This window comes from Lingula anatina, chromosome 2, assembly GCF_051362555.1.
Source record: "Lingula anatina isolate TDL-2025a chromosome 2, LinAna3.0, whole genome shotgun sequence".
Taxonomy (NCBI): Eukaryota; Metazoa; Brachiopoda; class Lingulata; order Lingulida; family Lingulidae; genus Lingula; species Lingula anatina.
The window spans coordinates 41,679,054-41,701,406 of NC_141768.1; the positions used below are offsets into that span (position 1 = coordinate 41,679,054).

Sequence of the window (22,353 nt, forward strand, 5' to 3'; positions counted from 1 at the left end):
TGAAATTGGAATAACAGCACAGGTTGCAAACAGTTGTATTGGTTTGAAGTTACAAAATGCATTATTTTCTGGTGTGATTGAATAACTACTGTTCTTTACTTAGAACAAGGCTTTAACAGGTGATAGATAAGTTGGATTGGAATTTTAGCACAAGTTGCAAACAGATGGCTTGAAAGTTGCAGAATGTATGTTTTCTTGGTTCGTCGCTCGGGTCATTTCTCTTTGAAGTCAGACGGTTTAAACTGCCAGTGTTTTGCTGCTATTTCTCCAAGCATACCCAACGTAAGTTACGTATATTTATATTATATCCGCCTTTAGCGACTGATATATATTTTTTCGCACATCACATCTCCAAATTCTTTCACCCGACCAGTACAAGCGAAGTCAAGAATGTTCCGGCAAATAATTATGCAAACATGCCATTTTAGCTCTGAAAACCAAAGCTTTGCGTTTTTTGTAAGTTCACACCAGTATCTACAGTGCATATGTGCTCAGAAACCAAGGTTACGTGATCCGTTCTTCGTCAATCAAAAGTTCACGACCACGCATTTCAGTTGCGAGGGTTACACCGCCTCAATGTATGGCGTAACATCCAGACTGAAAAGGCTATGATTTGCAATCTCGTATGCAATTAATTGGACAGGGATATGATATTGATATAATGTGCATGTTGGCCCTCCAAGTTGGCAACGTGATGTCTATTACATGATTTAGAAAATGAATCTTGTCTGTTGTCGTGAATTACAGATACGAAATTATCATGCGAATTAAGTCGAGCACAGCCTTTCATCTGACCCCATACCCGTTATTCTGTGAGAGACAGTTATATCAAAATTCATCGAAATTTGATCACCTTGTTTCGGTCGTAAATACCACTGATAATAACTCCCGGTGCCTTATATGACGAATAGCGGAGTGTATGCATTTATGGAGAAAAAGCAATCGACTGTCACTGCGTCAACGTAAGGACCGGTGACTTTATTCCTATAATTAGGCAGGGAGCGTACATACATCTATAATACTTCGCCCAAGGGATGGCAGAATGCCTTGGAAGTTGCTCTGGTAATTGACCTATGCTGGCAGTTCAATTTCCCTCTCTTTATGCCTTCAACCTGCGGCGAGTATGTATATATAATTGATGGAACAATGTAAAACATCACAGCTGTGTCGTAATGTATTATGCGTGAGGGGGGGTTCTTAAAGTGCAGTTAACATTGACATTTCTGGTTCTTGCAGGGATAGAGAGGACCGTAGAAACAAAGGACTTAAGCAGTGTTGAGTTCTGTCTCACCCTAGAATTTTTTCTTCACTTTTTTCTTTTTTCTTCTTCTTTTTTCTTCTTAAAATGGCATTAGTATTGGGTTTAGATTATCCATTTCTCGCGAGAACCCTCCCTGCCCTCTCTCCCATCTCGATAACGATCAATCCTTTGATCTTTACTCATCTTTAACCGCGGGACGCACTCACTGCTTCCGCCGCCGTATCATATTCAGACGCAAGTAGAAGTAAAAAACCCAACAGGTAACACGGAAGTGACACGAAGATTGCCATAACGCGTTAATAACTGGGGTCTGTGAATTAAATATGGTGCCCCGATACGCAGGGCCGTGCCCCATGCACTCTTAATAGCCCTATTGCTGGGTACTAGGATATAGACACAACCGAATCATTAAATGTGTTCGGAAGCACTATATACAACATGTACCTGTATAGTGCATAAAGAGCGGTTTTGAACCGTTCGGTTTCTGACGCAGTCAGTGGATGTTGTTATCACATCATTTCCCACCCATGGTCAATGATGATAAAAGCATGTATAACTTAAGGTTGAATGTGAAGACAATATATTGTTCACTGTACAGTGTAGTGTGGAGATGGTGTGATTGTATTTTATGAACGTTGAAAGACATAGGGAGTTGGGTCATTCTTTCTTCTCAAATTGGGCGACACACTCACACACGAGAGCATGTCCCATATCCCACATTGCTGAGTGCACGTTGGCATAACACATCTCTCCCTGTGTTTGTAGGATTGCTCAAATAAACTTGGGTCACATTCTGTGTCCAGCTATTTATAATGCGCTACATTAGCCGTCCTGTGTGTACACTAGTGTAATTGCGTACCTGCTATAACAACAAAAATATGGAATGTTGGGATAATGCCCGAATTACAGAGTACTGAAGTTCATGGACACTATAGATTTTTAATATCTCTCTCTCTCTCTCTCTCTCTCTCTCTCTCGTGCGTGTGTCTTGGTGTGCGTTGTGCTGAAGAAAGACATCAGTTTTACTACCCATTGAAACAAAATACGCGCTTAGCAAACAAAACATAAAGCAGCTCGATCTTTTTTGGTCTACTTGAGACATACATGCCCGTCCCAGTAATAACTAAAGACGCTTCCTGGTGCATCTTGTAAAACGAAACTTATCGTAAGACACTTATATTTTTTCCAGACAACAATGTTTCCTCATAATCTCGACATGATATCAATCAAGTTAATGTAAAACGTTTAGCCTAATCCAGGGCTTCGTTTATAGATTATATGAAAATATCTTATCGAAATGTGACGCTCGTCGACTGGCATTAATCTTTATCTCATCGTAAACTTCTTTTCTTAGACTGTTTTTGACATCAGAATAGATACTATGCGCTACTTTATGTGTGCTTTCGAAAATATTTGTATGTAAATTAAGGGATATGGCATGCCTGAGATTAATGCGCCGCACTTACTAATATGCTCAATCTTCCCCAGTACTATGATACTGATGAAGACAGATATACGATGCTATTTATTTTGCGGCCTGAAAGTATCAAGTTGTTCTTTTTTTTTCAGTACCCGTACCACGCTGTTGCACTGGCATCATTTATATTGATATAGAAAACAAACTGATTAGTTACAATAATAGATTCTTCAAACGATAGCTAAATATTAGGGTTATTGCATTGTACCAGTTCTGGTAATGCTGCCATTTGAGTAGTAATAAATCTGATTTATCTGTTGTTTGAAGAATATTTTATTGTAACTTTCAGTGCATATAACACGGCTGATTAAACCATTTGCCGGATAAACATATGGTAATCTTAAAAAACAACCACGAGCTTTCATGCACTTAGGTTAAACCTTATCAAAACCATAGCATGGAGATGTATTTTGGAGCATTTTCCATGCTTAAATAGACTGCAATAATGCGAATGACTGTCAAAATGGTCCGTGATGACAATTATTGATGAATACGATATCAGTTTAATCTTAACAAAAAGAGCGAAGCGTAACAGTTCATTGAATCGTTTCATCTCTTCTAAAACTTGTCCTACTCAAACATGCATATATAAAATACTGTGAATTTTTTTATTTACAGTAAGCTTTATGTCAAACCCGCATTGTTGATTCATTTGCACACATACTAAATATTCATTTGAGGTTATTTTTCAAAAGCTGTTCACAAAAATTAGGAAGGGCTTAGATGTACTCTTTCTGAAACACGCGCTTCCAACTATTGCATACATGCTCTGCTGTGTGACACTTCAGATAAGTCTAAATTTAACCCCCTGGGCTAACATTAGGGTTTTCAAGTATGTGGCCTGGGATTATTATACGCAATTAATATTTCATTATTTTATATACCAGCATTTGGCTGTGCACATATGGTCGCGTGCCAATGTCACGTCGTTTATTTAACTGTTTCAATATATTAAATAAATTATTGTACATGTTGAACTTGTGTAAACCTCGGCACTCGTTTTATGCTTAGAATATCATAAAAGAGAAGCAAGAGTCCCATACCGAGGCAGTGTGAGAAGCAAGAGTCCCATACCGAGGCAGTGTGGAGGAGGGCGGGCGTTACTAAATTTTAAACATGTGCAGAAAATATTATCACAATTTACGTCATTCTTTTGAGGTCTAGACATATTAAAGAGGGTGTCCTTAATTCACACAGCATGCTTTGACAACAAAAAATTATGTAGTGCTGGGCTGATAGTATAGGTTGTTTAATGGCAAACATCTTTATATTTCATCATAAGATAAATAGTTCATTATTATCATCACCAGGCTTAAAACTCTCTCGCTCTCTCTATTTTGTGTGAGAGAGGTAGTCTGCATGTATGTGTATGTCCATGTGTGCGTGTGCGCGCGCGCTGGCGTGTGAGTTATCGATTTAATTATTTTATAATATAAGAAACGCCCTAAAAACGGAAGATGTACTCGTATATGTACCTCCATGTACTGTACCATAAGTGCTTACTGTATTCAATTTACTGTGAGAAGACGGATACGACATGTACTAACAACAATAGAATGTCTTTCTATTAAGAGATGGCTTGCTTGTAAGGTAGACGAAGATGGTTTATACGGCATACTTACACATGCATTGTATATGTGCACTACTTGTATACACATATGGTTTGCCCCCCCCCCCTCCCCTCTCCCCACCCACGTCAGCAATGACATTAATATCTTTGCTTTTTATGCCTTTGGCAATGAAGCAATAACACCGGTACATGTACCATGTAAAAGTTTGTAAACGAACGTATATGGATATGGAGCTGTATCGCGTGAGTTTGCATTTTTGGGTTTCCCTGTCTTTACATACTACAATAGTAATCCAGGTTTGTATAGCATTTCATTGCCAACATACGATCACGGTATATTGTATTTCAGACTCTATTGGAACGCGTAGTTACGTCACTAATATGCCAACTCAAGTGGATATCGATGTTTTCGCGCACAAGTCAATTAAACTGCAGCACGGGATAGCAATTATTCCTGGCACGTTTAGAAATCCTGATAACATTAATGAGAACAACTTTGTCTGTATTGTTGCCCGGCACCGAACTTCATAACTACAGGTTAAGCGTCCGCAAATAGGATTTGGTCGAAGAACCATAATAAGATTTTTTCTCTGATATGGTCTCCCAATGATTTAACCGGCAATATGGAAATGCGGGTTTTCTATGGATTTCTGACCAGCCTTCCAATATCATATAATCGTTAGAATGACGAAGTCACAGAGAGGGACGCGGGTCAGAGGCAGATTATTTACTTTATTACTGAGTACGCTACGACATGTTCCGTGTATGCATGTCGACTGTGTCGATATTAGGAGAAGGAGCGTCTCTTTGGGAAAGATCGTGGTCATATCTTCTTCACACCAGGCGAGAATATACGAATATGTTCACACATTTACTTTATTTTAGGAGGCGATAATAAAGATTCACTGTAATATTGAGACATATGTATGTGCTTTGCAAAATATATCGCTTGTGTGTTGGTATCAGACATTCACAAGTATAGCTCAGCTAATCACAAATCTAAAACACATTCAATATATATCTAGCTACTAAATATAGAAACCATTGAAAATATAGTGGTTTTATGTGTAGTTTTTTTTTTTAATATGATTTATATAATGCCGGTATTACTTGCTCAGCTGGCTAAAACAAGATGTGAAATGAAATATTTTGAAAAAACTAAAATCATGAGCATCGTTCAGACGCGAGACGGGTTGCACTTGCTCCACGGATGAATATTTACAAATAATCAAACAGTTAGTGTAATTAAATCAGAATGGTTTCTATTCGCGGCAAGGCAGGCTATAACCGAGTATTCGACTCGAGGGGATAGTTTGACAGCCAGCCCGACATGTTTAACGTTTCTGGGAATCAAACAATTACACAAGACTTTTAACCTTTTCGGTTTTAGACTTTTTCGTAGGTTAATGGGGCAGAGACGATTCTATTTGTATGTCGTTCCTTGATGAGGTGCTTGGGACTGCTAAATATACCCACTGACAGATGATCTGGCAGATGCTGACAGATTGATAGATATTTATCATTATAAGACCGTCCTCGACATCTCCCTTTTCACCCATTTTGCCTTGCTCTATCTCTCTTTTTGTCTCTTTTACTTTGGAAAACATATGGAACTTTTTGTCTGTGTGTGTGTGTGTGTGTGTGTGTGTGTGTGTGTGTGTGTGAGAGAGAGAGAGAGAGAGAGAGAGGAGGAGGAGGAGGAGAGAATTTATCACTGAGTGATTACTCTATGGTTATTTTCCCAGATTCCGCTCTGTGTTTCTTTGCTGTGGTCCACATAATGACTTATTTCACTCTTTATCTGATTATACCGCTCTCTTGCTGGTGAGATCTTTTCTTACTGACCCAGACTCTAATTAAAAAACGCCACTGTATTCAACGAAACAGACAATAAGAGTATTGTAATCATTTCCTGTCTATATAGTTCTGTTAGTGACTGATAGATTGCGGCATTATATGTTTGATCTGATTATATGACAATTATTAGATGGCAGGGGATCCTGATGCCTCACGCTTTGCTCGCTCTGAGAGTTGTATTTTGAATGGAATTATCTCGATCTCTTCGTGCGTTTTCTAATAACGTCGCAAAATATGGTCTTAGGCGAGCTTTACATACACTGTTGACCTTTGAAGAAAGTTTAAGAGGTGTTGGCCATTCATATGCCTAACCAACTTAATTTTAGTTTAGTCCCCATTTTAGGTTTTGTGTGAACAAAGTGTGGATTTGCCGCGAATCATTTTTTTTTTTTTTTTTTTTTTGTTCAACGAAAGGAAAAGCGCTTAATTGGGTACTTTCAGTCTGGTACATGAAGTTACAGATGTGGTCATTATTTTGCTTTTAGACACTCAATGGAGTGTGTTTTAGCTTAATTGAAATGATTTTGTGTCCAAATGGGAGTTTCATTACGGCAACGATGGTCGTTCCCGCACAATTGGACTTGTCTTTTATTAGTTAATTCTACATTTATCCCGTGTGTGTATCTTATGTATCCAAGAATGAGTTTCCTTTTTCCTTTACAGTGAGGCTTTGCAGTTAATCTGATAGCTTTAAATGAAATAGACGCGAAAGTAACAGGCGCGACTCACGCCAGGCCAGCGTATTTGAATAAACGGAAAGCATGCCAACCGAAAATGCAGCAAAAAATCATAACATGGACGAATTACGCAAGAGACACTATTCCAATTCCCATGAGCTCGATTACTCAGAAATGGCAGATAGGCTCCTGATTTGACCTCAACACTTTCGATTTAAACACTATTTAGCAAATGAAGAATCTTTGAAGTGGTAAGAGTAAAATAGGTTGAAAATAGGTCTAAATAGAGATATCGGTATGCTTGATGCGGGTATCTTAATCTTTAAACAACGATAAGTTGGCATGGCAACAAGTGTTGAACTTTATTTTTAAGGCACTCACCTATTTCAGTGGCACCTGGCTAAGATTAAAATGAAAGTGTCCCCCCCCCCCAATCTCGTTGATGCTAATGCATACACTATTTACAGTAAATTCCCTTTGCATTCAGTCCCCTTGGGTGGTATTTGTATGTGCAGGAACAGCATAGCAGTAACTTCATAAGAGCGTATTTTTTCTGTCTGTAAGCGAATATTGCATTATTCTATCGACACATTGGAACTATTTAACATCATCTTGCAACTGCCACCTATGCATTCAGATGCGGTGTTATTTTTGGATGAAAGCCCGTTGTTGTTTTAAGGTGATTTTAGGATCGCCAATAATCGTTATTTTACCGCGTTGCCGTTTACAATACGGTTTAAACCTTAATTCTGGGATGGAAATTGTGCACATTATAAGTAATTGCCTTTTTCCCTGCAACACTGTTCAGGCTTTAAGCGGAATAGAGATGCGTTTACAGAATTATCGAGTATTGTCAGTTTTCGGATTGCTAAACTTGTTGAAATACCAAGCTCCTCCCTGGTTAAGTGCCAAATGGACGAAATGAAATGGATTTTTGTCCGTCCATTATGCGTTACTTTTAGCATGCATATATCCTCTCTCTCCCTCTCTCTCTCTCTCTCTCTCTCGAGGCCTCTAATTGCTTCATTTCTTCGACTTGATAAGTAATTACGGGTTATGTCTATACCTGTGGAACAATTGGTGTGCTTTAGAATTTTCACAATCCTTTGCTGGCTTAGTGGACCAACAAAATGTTTTTTTTTTCGGACTAAATAGGTATGTAGGGTGTAGGGGTTTGGGGGGGGGGGGAGAGCTGAAAAGGATGGTCCAGCATACCCTCTACCAGGGTGGCAGGTATTATAGGCACATATTCCACATTTTCCACCCTGTAACTTTTAGCCAGATTGAAGCAATTTAATCAATCACCAGTCATGTCATCAACCTAGAGATTTCAGCACAGGGTTACAGTTAGAAAATTGTCCATATATAGCCAGAGACATCTCTGTGAATACCCGGTATCTAGTGAAAAATCAGTCTGTGGCGCTGATAGAGGGTAGGTCCAGCGGTCGATCCCCTGTGATAAAACAATATTTTACATCGACAGTGTCCATTTCAACATATTTATATTATTTTTACGGGAGTGAAGGGTTAGATTGAATTGGGTTTTGAGATGATGACTGGGCTTACTTCCACTGGTCTTTCAGTTTAACTGCAGGTGCTTATTACGGCGTTTGCCCAGATTCCTCTTTTGTCGATGGATCTCTTTTTTATTTATTTATTTATTTATTTATTTATTTATTTATTTACAATTCCTTTTTTTCTACTCTGACACTATGATTTAGTCTAGCGGATTTACAAGAAAAGATGAGATGACCTTTTTAGCGAAGCACTCGATGGTTCTAAAATCGACTTTCCCCTCACGTCTCATCTTAATTGCCAATTCTAGGACAGGCTTTGCTTCAATTTACACTCCAGGCATTTACTTTCGTAGACCCAGCGAAAAAAAGGCCCTAGAAATAGTACAGCCTGGACTCATAGAAACACACGGGCGAACAGATATCAGGTTTTAAGGTGCAAGGACTGTTTGCTGCCGGGCCTAACCCCTTGAAATGAGAAAAATTGCTTCCGGTTACAGCAATTCTACCTTTCAAAGTTTTCCCAGTCTGTCGATGGCTGGTGGGATCGCTCTATTGGCCACCAGGCGAGAAAGTGCATTATCTGACACGTTTGTTAATTAAATGTCGATGCTCCTTTATGGTTTATTGCCTGTACATTTGAGATGAGCTCTGATCAGCATTACAGACCAGTACAACTGAGCATGAAAAAGCCAATTAGTGATTCTCCTACTTTTTTATATGACCCAAATTTTTATTTTATTATACTATAACTCTCAGTTTCAGTATAAAATTTTGATCGGATTAAGTGAAGGATGCATGATAATTGGTAGTAAAATAGCAAATTACAGCGAAAGACGCGTACTTGTACCTTCCAGTTGAACGCCGACAGCACGTAATCAAGCAGACATTTAAACACCTTCTGGCATGATCTCTCTCTCTCTCTCTCTCTCTCTCTCTCTCTCTCTCTCTCTGCTATACTTTTTTAGAGCCAGCATTACTTTATCTCTCGCTTAATATTCCAATTCTTTTAAAATAACTGCCAAAAGGCACCTGTGTGCCTCAATTATAGAGAATTTGCAATGAACAAGATGTTGGCACGCTATCCAACCATTTACAACTCCTACTGTAGCGTGTTCCACTGTAGTGTGATGTTTTCATTGAACTCATTTGGATTCCCGTACTTAATGTTCCGAGTTGACGCTCGGCTTAATTAGACTTAATCAAAGGTGGCTCACTTACGTGCAAACCTGATAATAATTTTGTTAATCGTCATAAAAATTAGCTGACATGATGAATATATTTCCTACCAAACGATGACAGCTAATTTTATCTTGGGTACGATTCCCATTAGATAATTACGCTTCATTGAAATCGGCAAAACTAATGTTAATTTACAAAATTACGCTACATTAAATTAACGACCCGTTTGAAGCATACTTTCAGCATTATAATGTTAAATATCAAACACAAATATATCTTATTATCAGTATTGTGACGTCTAAGTCATAAGAGCAAATATGATGTTGCAATCAATTATGACAAGTGGATGCTGCCTTCAGTTGTCAAATCCAACCCAAATGCAAAATTATTCAAGTAGTTTTCTTTACCAGGAGACAGTTGTTTTCACTGAGCTTTATTATTATATAAAATATCGATGCACAAGACTACAAGTGGGAATGAAGATTCGTTAATAAAATATTTCTTTGTTGTACTAAGTATTTAGATAAACGGTGATGCCCCGTCTGGGGCCGATCCGCTTGGAAACGCCTTTTAAAGTAGTAGTTTCCAATTATCTTTCAAACGTTACAATAGTGTGCGGCACTTCTAAGCTCGCCCACTTAAAACGAGTGTTTATTCAGGGAGGCGGGCCTGGATTGTAGGGAGATGCGGGCCTTGAATTTTTTAATATTTTTACCTTCACAGTAGATGCTTTCATGCTGTCGCTATTCGAATAATAAATATTGTGTTTGTTTGGTTTTAATAATGCAGATTTGCACTGCTTTAACATTTATATATAAACCTATGAATTATGGCTGCAATACACGATCTCTCTTTAAGGCAAAGTGAAGAACGCACCCCTTATTGGAAGGCAATTAACACCCTCTCGATTGGCGTTTATTGATTATTATATCTTAAAGGAAGAATTTTAACCTGTGATTTAAACGCAAATGTCGTGCCACAACCTCACAGAGAGAAACAATTAAATGGTACCTGACGATATATTCTTTGGAAAGCACATTGGGAGTCATCTGTGGAAGCCCACAAAGTCACGTCTTAGTTTAAAATCGAGATTTTGCGGGATTTAGAGGAAAGTGGGATCAGAAATAACGACAGTCTAGCGCGTGTGCAGTGTGACAACGAATAAAGAGACAGAATTTATCCACAGATATTTTTCTGGTTGTTTTGTCTGATGTTTTGGCGCATAATAATGTATTGCACAACAAAACGAATTCACCCTGTCTTGTGTGTCTTTTTTTAAGACGAGAAGACGACATACTCGGCATGTAGAGCTGTTTTTCGTCTCGCTTGGAAATTTCATTTTAGGTTGTCACAGAACAAAAAATCTTGTTTTAATCTATCTCACTTGGTTTCCATTCATGGGATTTATAGTGCGAATATTTTAGGTAGCGAATTTGCCTGACATCAGCCGCGGACGGTTTTCCCATTCTTATCGACCAGTACGATGTGCGGCAGTCCCAGATGCAAAAATCCCGCAGAGATGTGCGTTTGGGGACCATGTACACTTACATACATTAATTCCTTGCGTTTACACTTCGTGTGAAAAGGCATTTTATTAGCAAAGTAGGAATTTCATTACTTAAAATTGGTTTTATATGCCTTCCCATGAGACCTAGATAAAAGAAGATATGCCAGTTTAAGACACAAGAAATCAAACAAACGACTGTTTAAGTGTAACGTGCAACACCGAACTAAATTAATCAAAATACGCGAAAGCCATTTTACACTCGTTTGGTCCATTCATCACTAAAATGGGTTGGAGAATTTATAAAAAAAGAGCGATGTTTGTTGATTTTTTACCCAAAAAGGTTCGCTATCTCATCTCGTTTCAAATATGATTATTCATGACAAAAGTATATCCAATATCGTTAGATGGCAGTATTTTAGGAACATCGCTGCTGTCGCAAAATGTCGACTGTCACGACCGGTTATCACGAATAGTCAATTTGTTACTATGATTAACTTTGTGCGAACTATTTATTCTTCCAAGTGGTTTATAATTGATAAAGTAGAGTGACCCTCGATATGTACTTACATATTCAGGTCATGCGACGTATCTTATCGCATGTTTTAAAGTGTTTGCACTTAGATATTACATTGTAAACACAGGGATCGATTTGACATGAAATAGGTGTAGGTAAATCGTCGAGCAAACAACGCAATCAGTTTATGCGGATGACCTTAGGCTTGTCGTCTGCTGATCTGCAAGGCCACGCTGCCGTATGCTGAGAGCCGTCTGTTACAAAAAAAAAAAATACGGAAGTTGTGCATCATGCTTGTTGGGTTTTTGGACTGCTGAGGAGTGATTGAATCGGATTGTTCTTCCGCATTGTTGTGATAGACTGTTTTACCTGCAAATATAACATATGGCCATTGTTTTATGTCAAGTCAAAGAACTAGACGAAATAAATTGATATTAGAGAATTCCATTCTCGCGAAAAACTTTTGCGCGTAAATCTAAAGTATATGTGGCATGTCTTTCTCGTGCCCCGGAAAAGCAAAAGCAAGGGAGACAATTTCTTTTTGGTCTACCATTACATTTGAAATTTGCTCTTATCGTAACCTAGATCCTTCGTCCCTCAGTGCAATGCAGTGATTGCTAGCCGCGAATCCGGGAAGCAGCAGTTCAAAAGAAAAAATGTTATCTATATAGGTGTCAAAACTGGTTTCAATGCCGATTGTGTAAATGTAAAATCCTCCAATTTTTATTGCGATCGGTCATACGCAATTCTGTAGATAATATATAATATTTCGTTTGCTTTATTTGTATTAGTGGGTATTCTCGAGAAACAGCCGTTCTTATTTAAAACGCTGCCAACCGACATAAATGTAGGGTAGTGTTGATTTACTGAAGCATTCAGTGTTCCCTGTACATTTTCAGTCTCCCTTGTGTGTACATATTGGTGCATCATTAATAGAAACTGCCATTTTTACTGGGTAAATCCGTTTGTGTTCAGTGAACTTGTATTTAAATGGGAGTGTTTATAGAGATGATGGAGGTGACTAATCTTGTACTCGTTTTAACTTACAGTATTCGCCCTTCTTCAGTGTACATTGGAGCGCGGGAGATTTGAAAAGCGCACTTTAAAAGCGTTCGGAGGCATTCTCGTTCAAAATCAATTAACGAATGAATAGATGGATAAAACAGAATACAGCAAAATAGCAAATAATACCAACAACACCGAATTTTCACCTACTCAGTCATATGTACCATACCAACCACTAGCACAAACGTGTGTCAATGCACACGTTTCTACGCGTGCTTGTAATACAAACACACATAGGTTATGTTCGAAAGAAGCTGCACGTCACTCATAAGCTTGGTGTATAGTCAATACTTGTTCGGGGCTTGACTTATACATGTAGTTTTGCTCGGGCGAAACGTGAACATGAAGTCAAGACACTGAACCCTGTGGCCCCTTTAAGGGATTACTAGATATCGATTAGGGTTTTAGGAGTTTTTATTCCTAATCCGATGCCTTGAACAGTTAATCACATTTGAATGGGCATAAGAAAGGCTAAGAAAACCTACACAGAGGCTGACGGCCGTGCTTAACGTCATACGAGTCTAGAAAAAGGTGCGCGAACCCGCGTGAGGTGATGTTCACCTTTGGGCGATATGAGTGTAGCTCTACGCTCCGCAAATGTGACAAAAGTGGCACGCACAACATGGTGAATTCGAAGCGCTGTGCAGTAGACTGAAATTTGGCAGAAAATAAGAGAAAACAACCAGAAAAGTATTCAATAATGAAACCTGGAAGTTTTCTTTCTTTGTCACACCGTACTTGCTAGTTTGCCATTTTTCTTGACCCAACGTTTCCTGCGAAATCCTGCGAAATCCCGCGAAATCTCGCTTCTTTTTATACGCCGATTTCCTAGACTGCGGGATATCTCGGGTGATGCCCATTATAAAAACACGCATGGATGTAGTCAAATCTCATGAATTTTTCAGTGAGCTGAACTGGGCCTTGTAACAAACATTCTGATCGATGCAGATGAAGTTTAAGGAAGTTCAGCTACGGTCAGAGTCACGATACACATGTTGGTCACAAAATGGTCAATATAAAAATATTTCAAGGAAACAAGCTTTTGGAAGGGCGAATAAGCAAAACATGATTTACCATCAAAGTTTGCCACCAACCGGTCAAATTAAGACACCTTTACCTGCTTTCAGAACAAAACTCACTGTAGATTCGGGAGGTTAATTGTGAAAGGCAACGCATTTCATAGGTTAACAAGATGATAAAACAAGCGCTGAACGTCGATGTAAAGTTAAGTTGTGGGTCAGCACCACTGGGAACTGAGTTAAAAAAGAAGCGCTTTAAACATGGCTGGGCTCATTCCTTGTACAGATTAATTTCTGTGAATTCTCAGCGGGGGTTATAGTAGAGGGGTAACTATGCCCATTACTCCGAGGAACCTCCGAGACCAGCTGCTATGTAGAGTGCAATTTATCGATTGTAAAAAATGAGGTTATTATGGCCATCCAAGTGTTTCCTGGGGTACCTCAAGGTTGTTTTCTTTCTTTTATAACCATTTGCTGCCAATTGTCTGTGGATCCGATGCACATAATTAAGTCGTATACTGCAAATAACGGACTGCAATTCTGCTAGCACGATATTTATTATGATTATTATGATAGAGCACATTTTGGTACGCTCTTTTATTGGAATATTAATCACACTTGGTTTTTTTTAATATTTAAAAATATCATATCAGCTAGGTACCTAGAAAAATAAATGATTGCAAAAGTAAGCCTATTTTAATTTGGCCTCCACTTAAATCTCAGTAATAATGACAAAAAATGGTTGCAATATTATTGCATTTTACATTGCCTCTGATATATATGAGGGATCTTAATGTGTGTAAAAGTCACAAAATACGTGTCGTTTTAGTTAACACACAGCACTGGGCATCCCCTTAAATCCCCGAATGGATGAATTATAAATAGACTGCCTGCGATCCATATTTATTTTTCTTTGTCGCTATACACTATAATATAGTATAAAAAGATGAAGTCTCTGTGGATAGGTACCTAATGGGGCGGGTACGGAGGAAGGTGAAAATATCATACCTCCAGCAGCGCCTTGCAGGTGGCTCAAAGTGTATTTTTTCGGTTGTTAGAAGTTAGGATACAATGTGCGTGGAAAAAGCCCGCATTTGTCTAACTTGTACTAGGTTATCATCTCTTTTGTAACTTAAATGCATATCGTTTTCACATTATTGTTATCTATATATATATTTCAATGTACACTTCAAAAAAATTACAGCTGTTGTTTTTCGTACGACAAGCGCAATCTCCACGTCGATTGTTGTTTGGTTGTATCAATGACAAATGTCTCTTCAAATGAGATAAAAAGGAAAAAAATGTTATTCAAGCCTGTAATATTATCCTTTGATTAGTGCAATTAATGTTAACAACATCAAAGGCTTGCCAAGCACACCATGACTTGTGCTCTGGCACGTTATTTTTTCAGTGTTCATTCTACTTCTTCTCTGTCGTGGATTACATGGAAGGAGACCTGAAACTTAAACGGAACGGTTGAATTGAAAAGGCCAATTGTCGGATTTGAACGTTTGAGCTCAAGGCGTATTCATAATTTTGTAGGAATATATTAATAATTAATTGTAATTTTTTACCTCCCTTAATATTGAACTGATGACCAGGGTGCGTGTGTGCCTGCCTGTGTTACTAAAGGGAATTCAGCGCTTCAGTTTTTCATTAGTATGACATTAAAATTTCAGTTCGTGCAGGCGACTCGGCTAATAAAAAACGAAACGCATGACGAAATATACAGTGGGTTTGGCCATGTTTTACCTGGTACTTTCTCTTTAGATACCCATCAATGCTTTTCAGTTCCTTCCTTATTCAATATCGACAGGGTTTTACTTGATAGTTCTGGTGATTGCTGTTGGGTGGATCTTTATTTTGCCTGTAAGTTAATTTTACGCTTGAGTTGAAATACTGAATAAAATCCAATATAACTGGTATCTCTTCTGCTAGCTGTCATAGCAGATTATCTGCCAGAAGCTGTAAGGTCAGAATCATACTCCTTTAAATTGGTTTCGTTGCACACGACAAAACACGCTGTTTTGAAATGTTTCTTTCTTTCTTACGCTGTTACGCTAGTTAGACCTACACATTCTAAATGCAGTGTTTTATTGTACAAAATTGATTCCATTGTATACACATGAGAATACGGTTTATTGAACGGAGACCTCGATGGATTGCCTCTAAATTGCCGAAATATTCTATTTCTGTAGTAAAACTATACATCAAAAGACCTGGAAATGGTTGCCTTTTCATTTTTGCATTATCGACGAGGTCCTATCATCTCGTCCAGGAATTGAGATTTGGGAAAAACAACATTGTTTAGTTTATAACGGAGAAAATAAGCACGCTGTGAACACAACGATTGCATTCGATTTGAAGCGCTGTAATAAGGGAATGACATCCTCATTGATTCGCTTTCTCCGAGATTGCGTCCTTAGATGCTTTCATTTGATAATCCTAATTACTTGAAGCTACACACTTCCCCCAGTTAAGCTGCATTCCGATACAAACTCAAACTCGTATTGGTGAAAGAAGCGAGCACCTCTTTGATGGAGTCCTGTTAGATATAGTCAAAACGGCTGCTGCATATTAGGCGGACTGCATAGACATCCCGCTGGGCGTGGTGCGCTAAATCACTGATCAGTGCATGTGATCAGCTCGTTATTTGGACTGAAATCGGTCCCTGCCTGTCTCTGTCTAAACGCAACTAGAAAGAAGCAGCCCACGGCAAAAGAATTACAGCAGACAATTATGCCTATAAGCATGGTTAATGTAACAGAATTCCCTCGTGGTTGACAAGACATATTGGATTTTTCTTTTCCTGATGTTCCTCATCACTCACAATAAAATGAAAGTGTCTTTAGTTTGTCCTTTGTATCTCAGGAACAATGACCGAACGAAAAGATGAAAAGTTACATCTAGCGAGCACTGCATGGCTTGGAGGCGCCTCCCCCCCCCCCCACCCCCAACACACACCCACCCTTGCAACCACTCACCCACACTCACCCACACATAAACCCACCACTACACCCACTCTCTCTACCCCACCCTTACCCCTACCCTAAATAGATACCGTCTTGATTTTGAAAAACGACTGTAGCCATAGTGAAAGGATTAAACTGACACCGATATGAATATTTGACAAATGATGCTTTTGTGAACTAAAAGAGGGGATTTCGTACTGCATTGCGCATGCGTAGTTTTGTGGTTTTATTTTTTTATTTTTGATCTTTTTATGTGACAGCTTCTTACGGAACATTTTAACGAAAGGTTCCTTCATGTACAGTTTCCAGTTATTTGAAGCTTTTGGTTTATTAGAGCAAACATGCTATTTTCTCATCAGTTGAAAATATAGAAAACACACCCAGTGATTTTGATGCTGGAAAGTTCTGCTTGTTGCAGCTTGTAGTTCTGTTTTTAAGAAAAGTGCTGAGAAGAGATAAAATCGTAATGCAACTCGACACCTTCCATCTGAGAACTTTGATTTAGTTTGGGGGAGGGGGATCACAGGAACTTGCATAAAAACATTTAGGAAATTGATGAATAATCAGTGCGACAAATCCTATCATCCGCAACATCATATACATTTGAACCTCCAGAATTCGAAATTTTATACACAAGGAATATAGGTTAAGCACAACAACTGCTTAATGACTCGAAATGAGGTACGCCAAGCATCACGGCCGAGGTTATCTTACTTTTTAATGCAAATTTAACCCAAAGAAACGTCTTTCCGGCGAGAATTAATCTAACGTGTGGAATAAACTAACAGCGGTTGCACTAATATAATTGCCGATCTGTCCAGGCTGGAGTCTATTTTGTTTTGAGACCCCTATTTTAACGATTGCTTATTAGCTTTATTTGAAGTTGTCCCATCATTGATACAGTCTACTATTATTTGTTCCACGATTGTCTCTCTTAATTGTAATTTCGAAGCAGTTGAATGAGTACAATTTTGCCAATATCTTTTCATGGTGATACAATGAAGAAAGCCACACACACGCACACAAAAAAAAGTGCATTTTTGACAACACGTGTGATATCTTTGTAACTTGCTGTTAACATGAACATGTAATGAACAACACAGTGCATCAGTACAGGAGTGACAGGCGTATTAACTATATGTTGTTTGGACAGCGCTCATTTCCTTAGTCTTAATATGGAATCTGTCTGCGATGAACTCGTCAAATGGGTCTGCTCGAGTGCGCTGAACTCCTCATTCACATCTGCCACCGTGCTTTGGTTAAACGATTACAAGGATTAATAGCAGATCAAGCATTCAAATAGAATCTCGGGTCCTCACCACAATCAATTGCCACCATGTTTATTAGGAGTGATTACAAGACCAAATTGTAGCACAAAAATAATTATCTTTCTCAATTAACGCCTGTCATGCTTACTATACCGCGCGCGCGCACGCACACACACACACACACACACAGAGAGAGAGAGAGAGAGAGAGAGAGAGAGAGAGAGAGAATTTAATAGCAATCTTTGCCACTAGAAAAATAAGACATAATTAGGTTAAGGGGATATCCAGGAATACGGTTGCCTGTGTCTCTGTGTCTGTCTGTCTGTCTGTCCGTCTGCCAGTTTGTCTGTCTGACTGTCGCGGACATTTACACACAGTTCTAGGTTTGTTTGTACTAAATCTCTTCCAGTTGTTTAACATTGCATATGTGTTCTTGAAGCATCTTGAATATAAACCATACTTCTTTCCATTGTGTTTCCCTCAACCTACAGTATCTGTAATGATTATTACAAATTAAACCAAGAGGGATTCGTATAGGGAGTTGTATAGGGATAGGCTTCTCGGTAATAGCTATTCAGCTGCATGATACCTATAAACTGAAGGGGGATACAGCTAGGTACAATGTACAGGACTTGTAAAGTTGATTTTTTAATCAGGCAACGTGCTTTCGTATTGTTTATGTGCAGATACATACTATGATTTAGCTAGATGAAGTTACTTTGTTTCTCCAGGTAAACTGGTGAAGAAATGGGTTGTGACCACACCGTATTAATATATATATATATATATACTCTCTTTTTCTAACTCGTATGACTGTTCATCAGAAAAAAAAATGTTATGGTATTTGATGGAAAACTCTTGCTGCAAAGCCACAGTTGCCTTGACTACAAGCGGACATTCTATTCGAAAAGTGCCAGTCTCCGACGATCCTTAACGCAACGCGCAAAGTATGCTATTACAAACTGTAATATTTTTCTTAATTTTCTCCCACCAAGGATCAAATTATATACTTCTGTCGATCCGCAATGTTAGTCAATACCTTGGGGCCCAACTTCATTTGGTTCGTATGGCTTGATTAATGGAAATTGATGGAAGTTGATGACGATTCCCCTGTCTGATTAGGACATATAATATACTATAGACTGATGGGCGCCCTGAGTAGAGAGCTTGTCTTGACAACCGGAACACAAGCAGTTCTCTTTGCCATGGCGATTTCAGCTCGGGGCTATAGACCAAAGAGAAAGTGGACTAAGTAAACGATTATCCAACGCCCATTACTGGGAACGACCAAATCAACAAGCCAAAAAATAGCAAATTTAAAGTCTACTTTCATTGAATGGGCCATGACATTATCTGAGCAACCATTGTGCATTTTATCCTGTAAACTCCAGCTCTGTGTTCAATGAAATAACTCAGATTGTGATTGAAAGCGTGTTATAGAATTGTATCGCCACTTAGATTAATACTTTCCATTATCTTCTAAGCCAGAGCGCATGCGTGCTGTTCCGTCTTAAGGACAAACCAATCTCGATATTCTATACTGTCCTGGGTAGGCATTGGTATTGCATGGTCAATTCACAGTGCGGAAGCCGCGGTGTTAAAACGCTAAATGAGATTAATGAGCCTAAAAATAAAGATTTTATTCATTCCACTAAGAAATTTGAAGCGTACTCTCTTCAAACCTGTCAGAGAAAGCCAGATAGGATCTCAACATTGCGAATCGACAGTCCGGAAGACTCGACATTTAGCATTGCATGACGTCTGAACCTCGGGGGACTTTCAGGTGACAGGCGCTCGGTTATGAACTCGAATGTAGCTAATTTCACATGCTTCAGAGACCTTGTCCTTTACTGCAATGAACAAGGAATAAACATGAAGTGGAATTTGAACTCGTAGCTAGGTGGTCAGCCAACCGTGCTTGTGTGCCATCGTGTCTAACTTGTTTGTCAAACGTCAGTCTTACCTTTTCAAGGAGACATGCATGTTCTTTTTTATGTGTGTGGCACATTTGTACCGCTTTTTATTTTTCAGGTGAATATGGTTATTATAATGAGCCTGCAAGATAGCAGTAAAACATTGTAGTTGATTACGCACAAATCGGAAACAAAAATTAAAAATGTTGGGTTAACTCTGCATAAATATTTGCAAAATAATATATTAACGTGATATATTTTAACGTGATTTGACTGACTTCTATGTAAGCAGCTGTTGAGATAAGTCACAAGGTTTGCCCCTTCCTTTTTTTGCATTTTCCAATATATACTTAATATTATTTTATAATCTTTCATGGTTTTTGTTGTTTAGGTTAGATAAATGCCAAGGCAACGTCTAGAATAACCATTTTAACAATTCTGATAAGAATAATGACAGCACTGCCATGATTAACTTAATCAAAACCTCTATTCCCTGTTTGAGGTTTTAAATTAAATCAATAGTTGAAGCATACTGCATCGAATACTATCACCAGACTTTCTGTTGAACTGATGGCTACACTATACATGTAGGAACGGTACCGAACTACCTTTCAGAAAAAATGATTGGCAGGAAAGTTAAATCATTTCTTGGATTGTACTGACACGCTCAATATGTCACGAACTTTTCAATCTGTATGTGTCAGGTCGACTTAGCATTTGCGAAATAGTGGTTGATGCCAGTTATTCACCTTGAAAATGATTTGCGAACAAAATACCAGTGTATGATAATAGAGGATTCGGTGCGTTTGTTTATGCGCGTTCATTCCATGAGAGGTTTACCACTACGCTATGCGGTTTTAGATTGAAATGTGTTGTCAGACTCCAACCAATTTTGGTTTGAACAAAACCATACAATCAGGCTACGCTATTTTAATAAACTGTATCTTATGATCAGTATGATAACCCTACGCACGTCGTCTGAAGATTTATCTTGGAATTAATAAGAGACGCCATAGTTAACGAAATTTTTTCATGTGTACTAAGATTCTCATGATGTTTTAAAGTGATTTCATCTTGTTCGTTGTAAGCCACCATTGTATTCTATTGATGCATTTATACATATGTAAACTTTTTGCATTTCGATTACTTATGATTAGCATCAAATTAAACGATGTGAAATTCACAGAATGGCAAATACTTACATGTATCAATTTCAATAAAGTTTTATTTATTTCATCACAATTTAATAAAATTTGACGAATATCTTTTGTGGATTTCGCAGTGCAGTAACTCATTTCTCACCCGCTGTCACATATAGGTAAATATGTATTGTTTGTTCCAGTCGTGGTACTGTGCGCTTCTCCCGCCTCTGTCCGTGAGATCATGCTGAAGGCAGAAGAGCTGAATTTCATCAATGGAGAATATGTCTTCTTCAACATTGACTTGTTTAGCAGGTAGGTTCGGTGTTTCTAATGTGGACAAAAACTGTGACTATAGTACAATTTAGACCGAAGTTGTACGGGTAGGTTAATTTACCCCGAACGAATGTAAAACATAGCCACGCGGTGGTAGGGGACAGATGGAGCAATAGACAAAATGCTCCAAGGCCGATAGCATATGCGCAAGCACACACACAACCCGCATATATAAAAGGGCTTTAAAATTAGTCGTACTCTAATTGTATTTTATTTAATTCAATTACCTCTCATTGGAAAAGCGAGTAGCATATAGTGCTAATGGTTGTAGTTGCCGGTGAAGTTAACGTTGTATAAATACTGCGCCTAAATACGTAATATGATTAAATATATCAGATAACATTTTCGTAACATATAAGGACATTTAATGTAATGGTTAAAATGTACCCCTACGTTTTGTGCCCCCCCCCCCCCCCTCCATTCTTCCTCATGTTGTTAAAATCGACCATTAATTAATGGTAGCAGAACTATAGGGATGTGGGATTTAACAGTTACTCAGTTCAGTATAAATGATGCCACAACAAGTTCAGCCACTGGCGCGTATTAATATCCATAAGTGTTTTACGGTGTTTTTCCTTATATTCTACTAGCAGACGGGCGCAGGTTGCTACAGGTTGTCCGTTAAAACATTTAGAAGCACATTTCTTTTTTGCTGGATCAAATTGGACTTAATGGGAAGAAGCATACCTTTTCCTGACGCAAGTTGTGTTTATAAACCAAATGTCTGCCTTAGATATACAAAAACGACGCATTTACGGCAGTCGAATTTCATTCAATAAATCTACTCGATTGATTATACAATCGGTTAAGAATTCATCTCGATTGGCTATTTCCGCTTATTTGTTAGCTAAAGAAGGCAAAAACAATAAACTCGAGATTTCTTATATCGAGGAGAGCTAGATTAACACGCTTTGTTCTAGGGCCCTATCATTTAAAGTCGATTTTGTCTGCATGAAAGTAGAAATGAGGTATAGGAGATATATTGTTATGATTATTGTCTTTCATCTGATTGTCTTACAGCTGTGTTAAACTACAGACAAAAATCGACCTACGAATAAACGCGTTTCTTGTTACTGTACATT

The 22,353-nt window shown here is 38.4% G+C and overlaps 1 protein-coding gene across 9 annotated transcripts in view; it reads left to right on the forward strand.

The window, feature by feature from the left end:
• The window catches only part of LOC106166491 (atrial natriuretic peptide receptor 1), a 162,442-nt gene that overhangs the window by 119,485 nt on the left and 20,604 nt on the right, over positions 1–22,353 (forward strand). For all 9 annotated transcript variants that reach the window (XM_087003862.1, XM_087003860.1, XM_087003861.1 and 6 more), the window contains one exon: positions 21,139–21,250. In XM_087003862.1, coding sequence (XP_086859988.1) covers positions 21,139–21,250 — 112 coding nt within the window. The remainder of the gene's footprint in view (positions 1–21,138; positions 21,251–22,353) is intronic.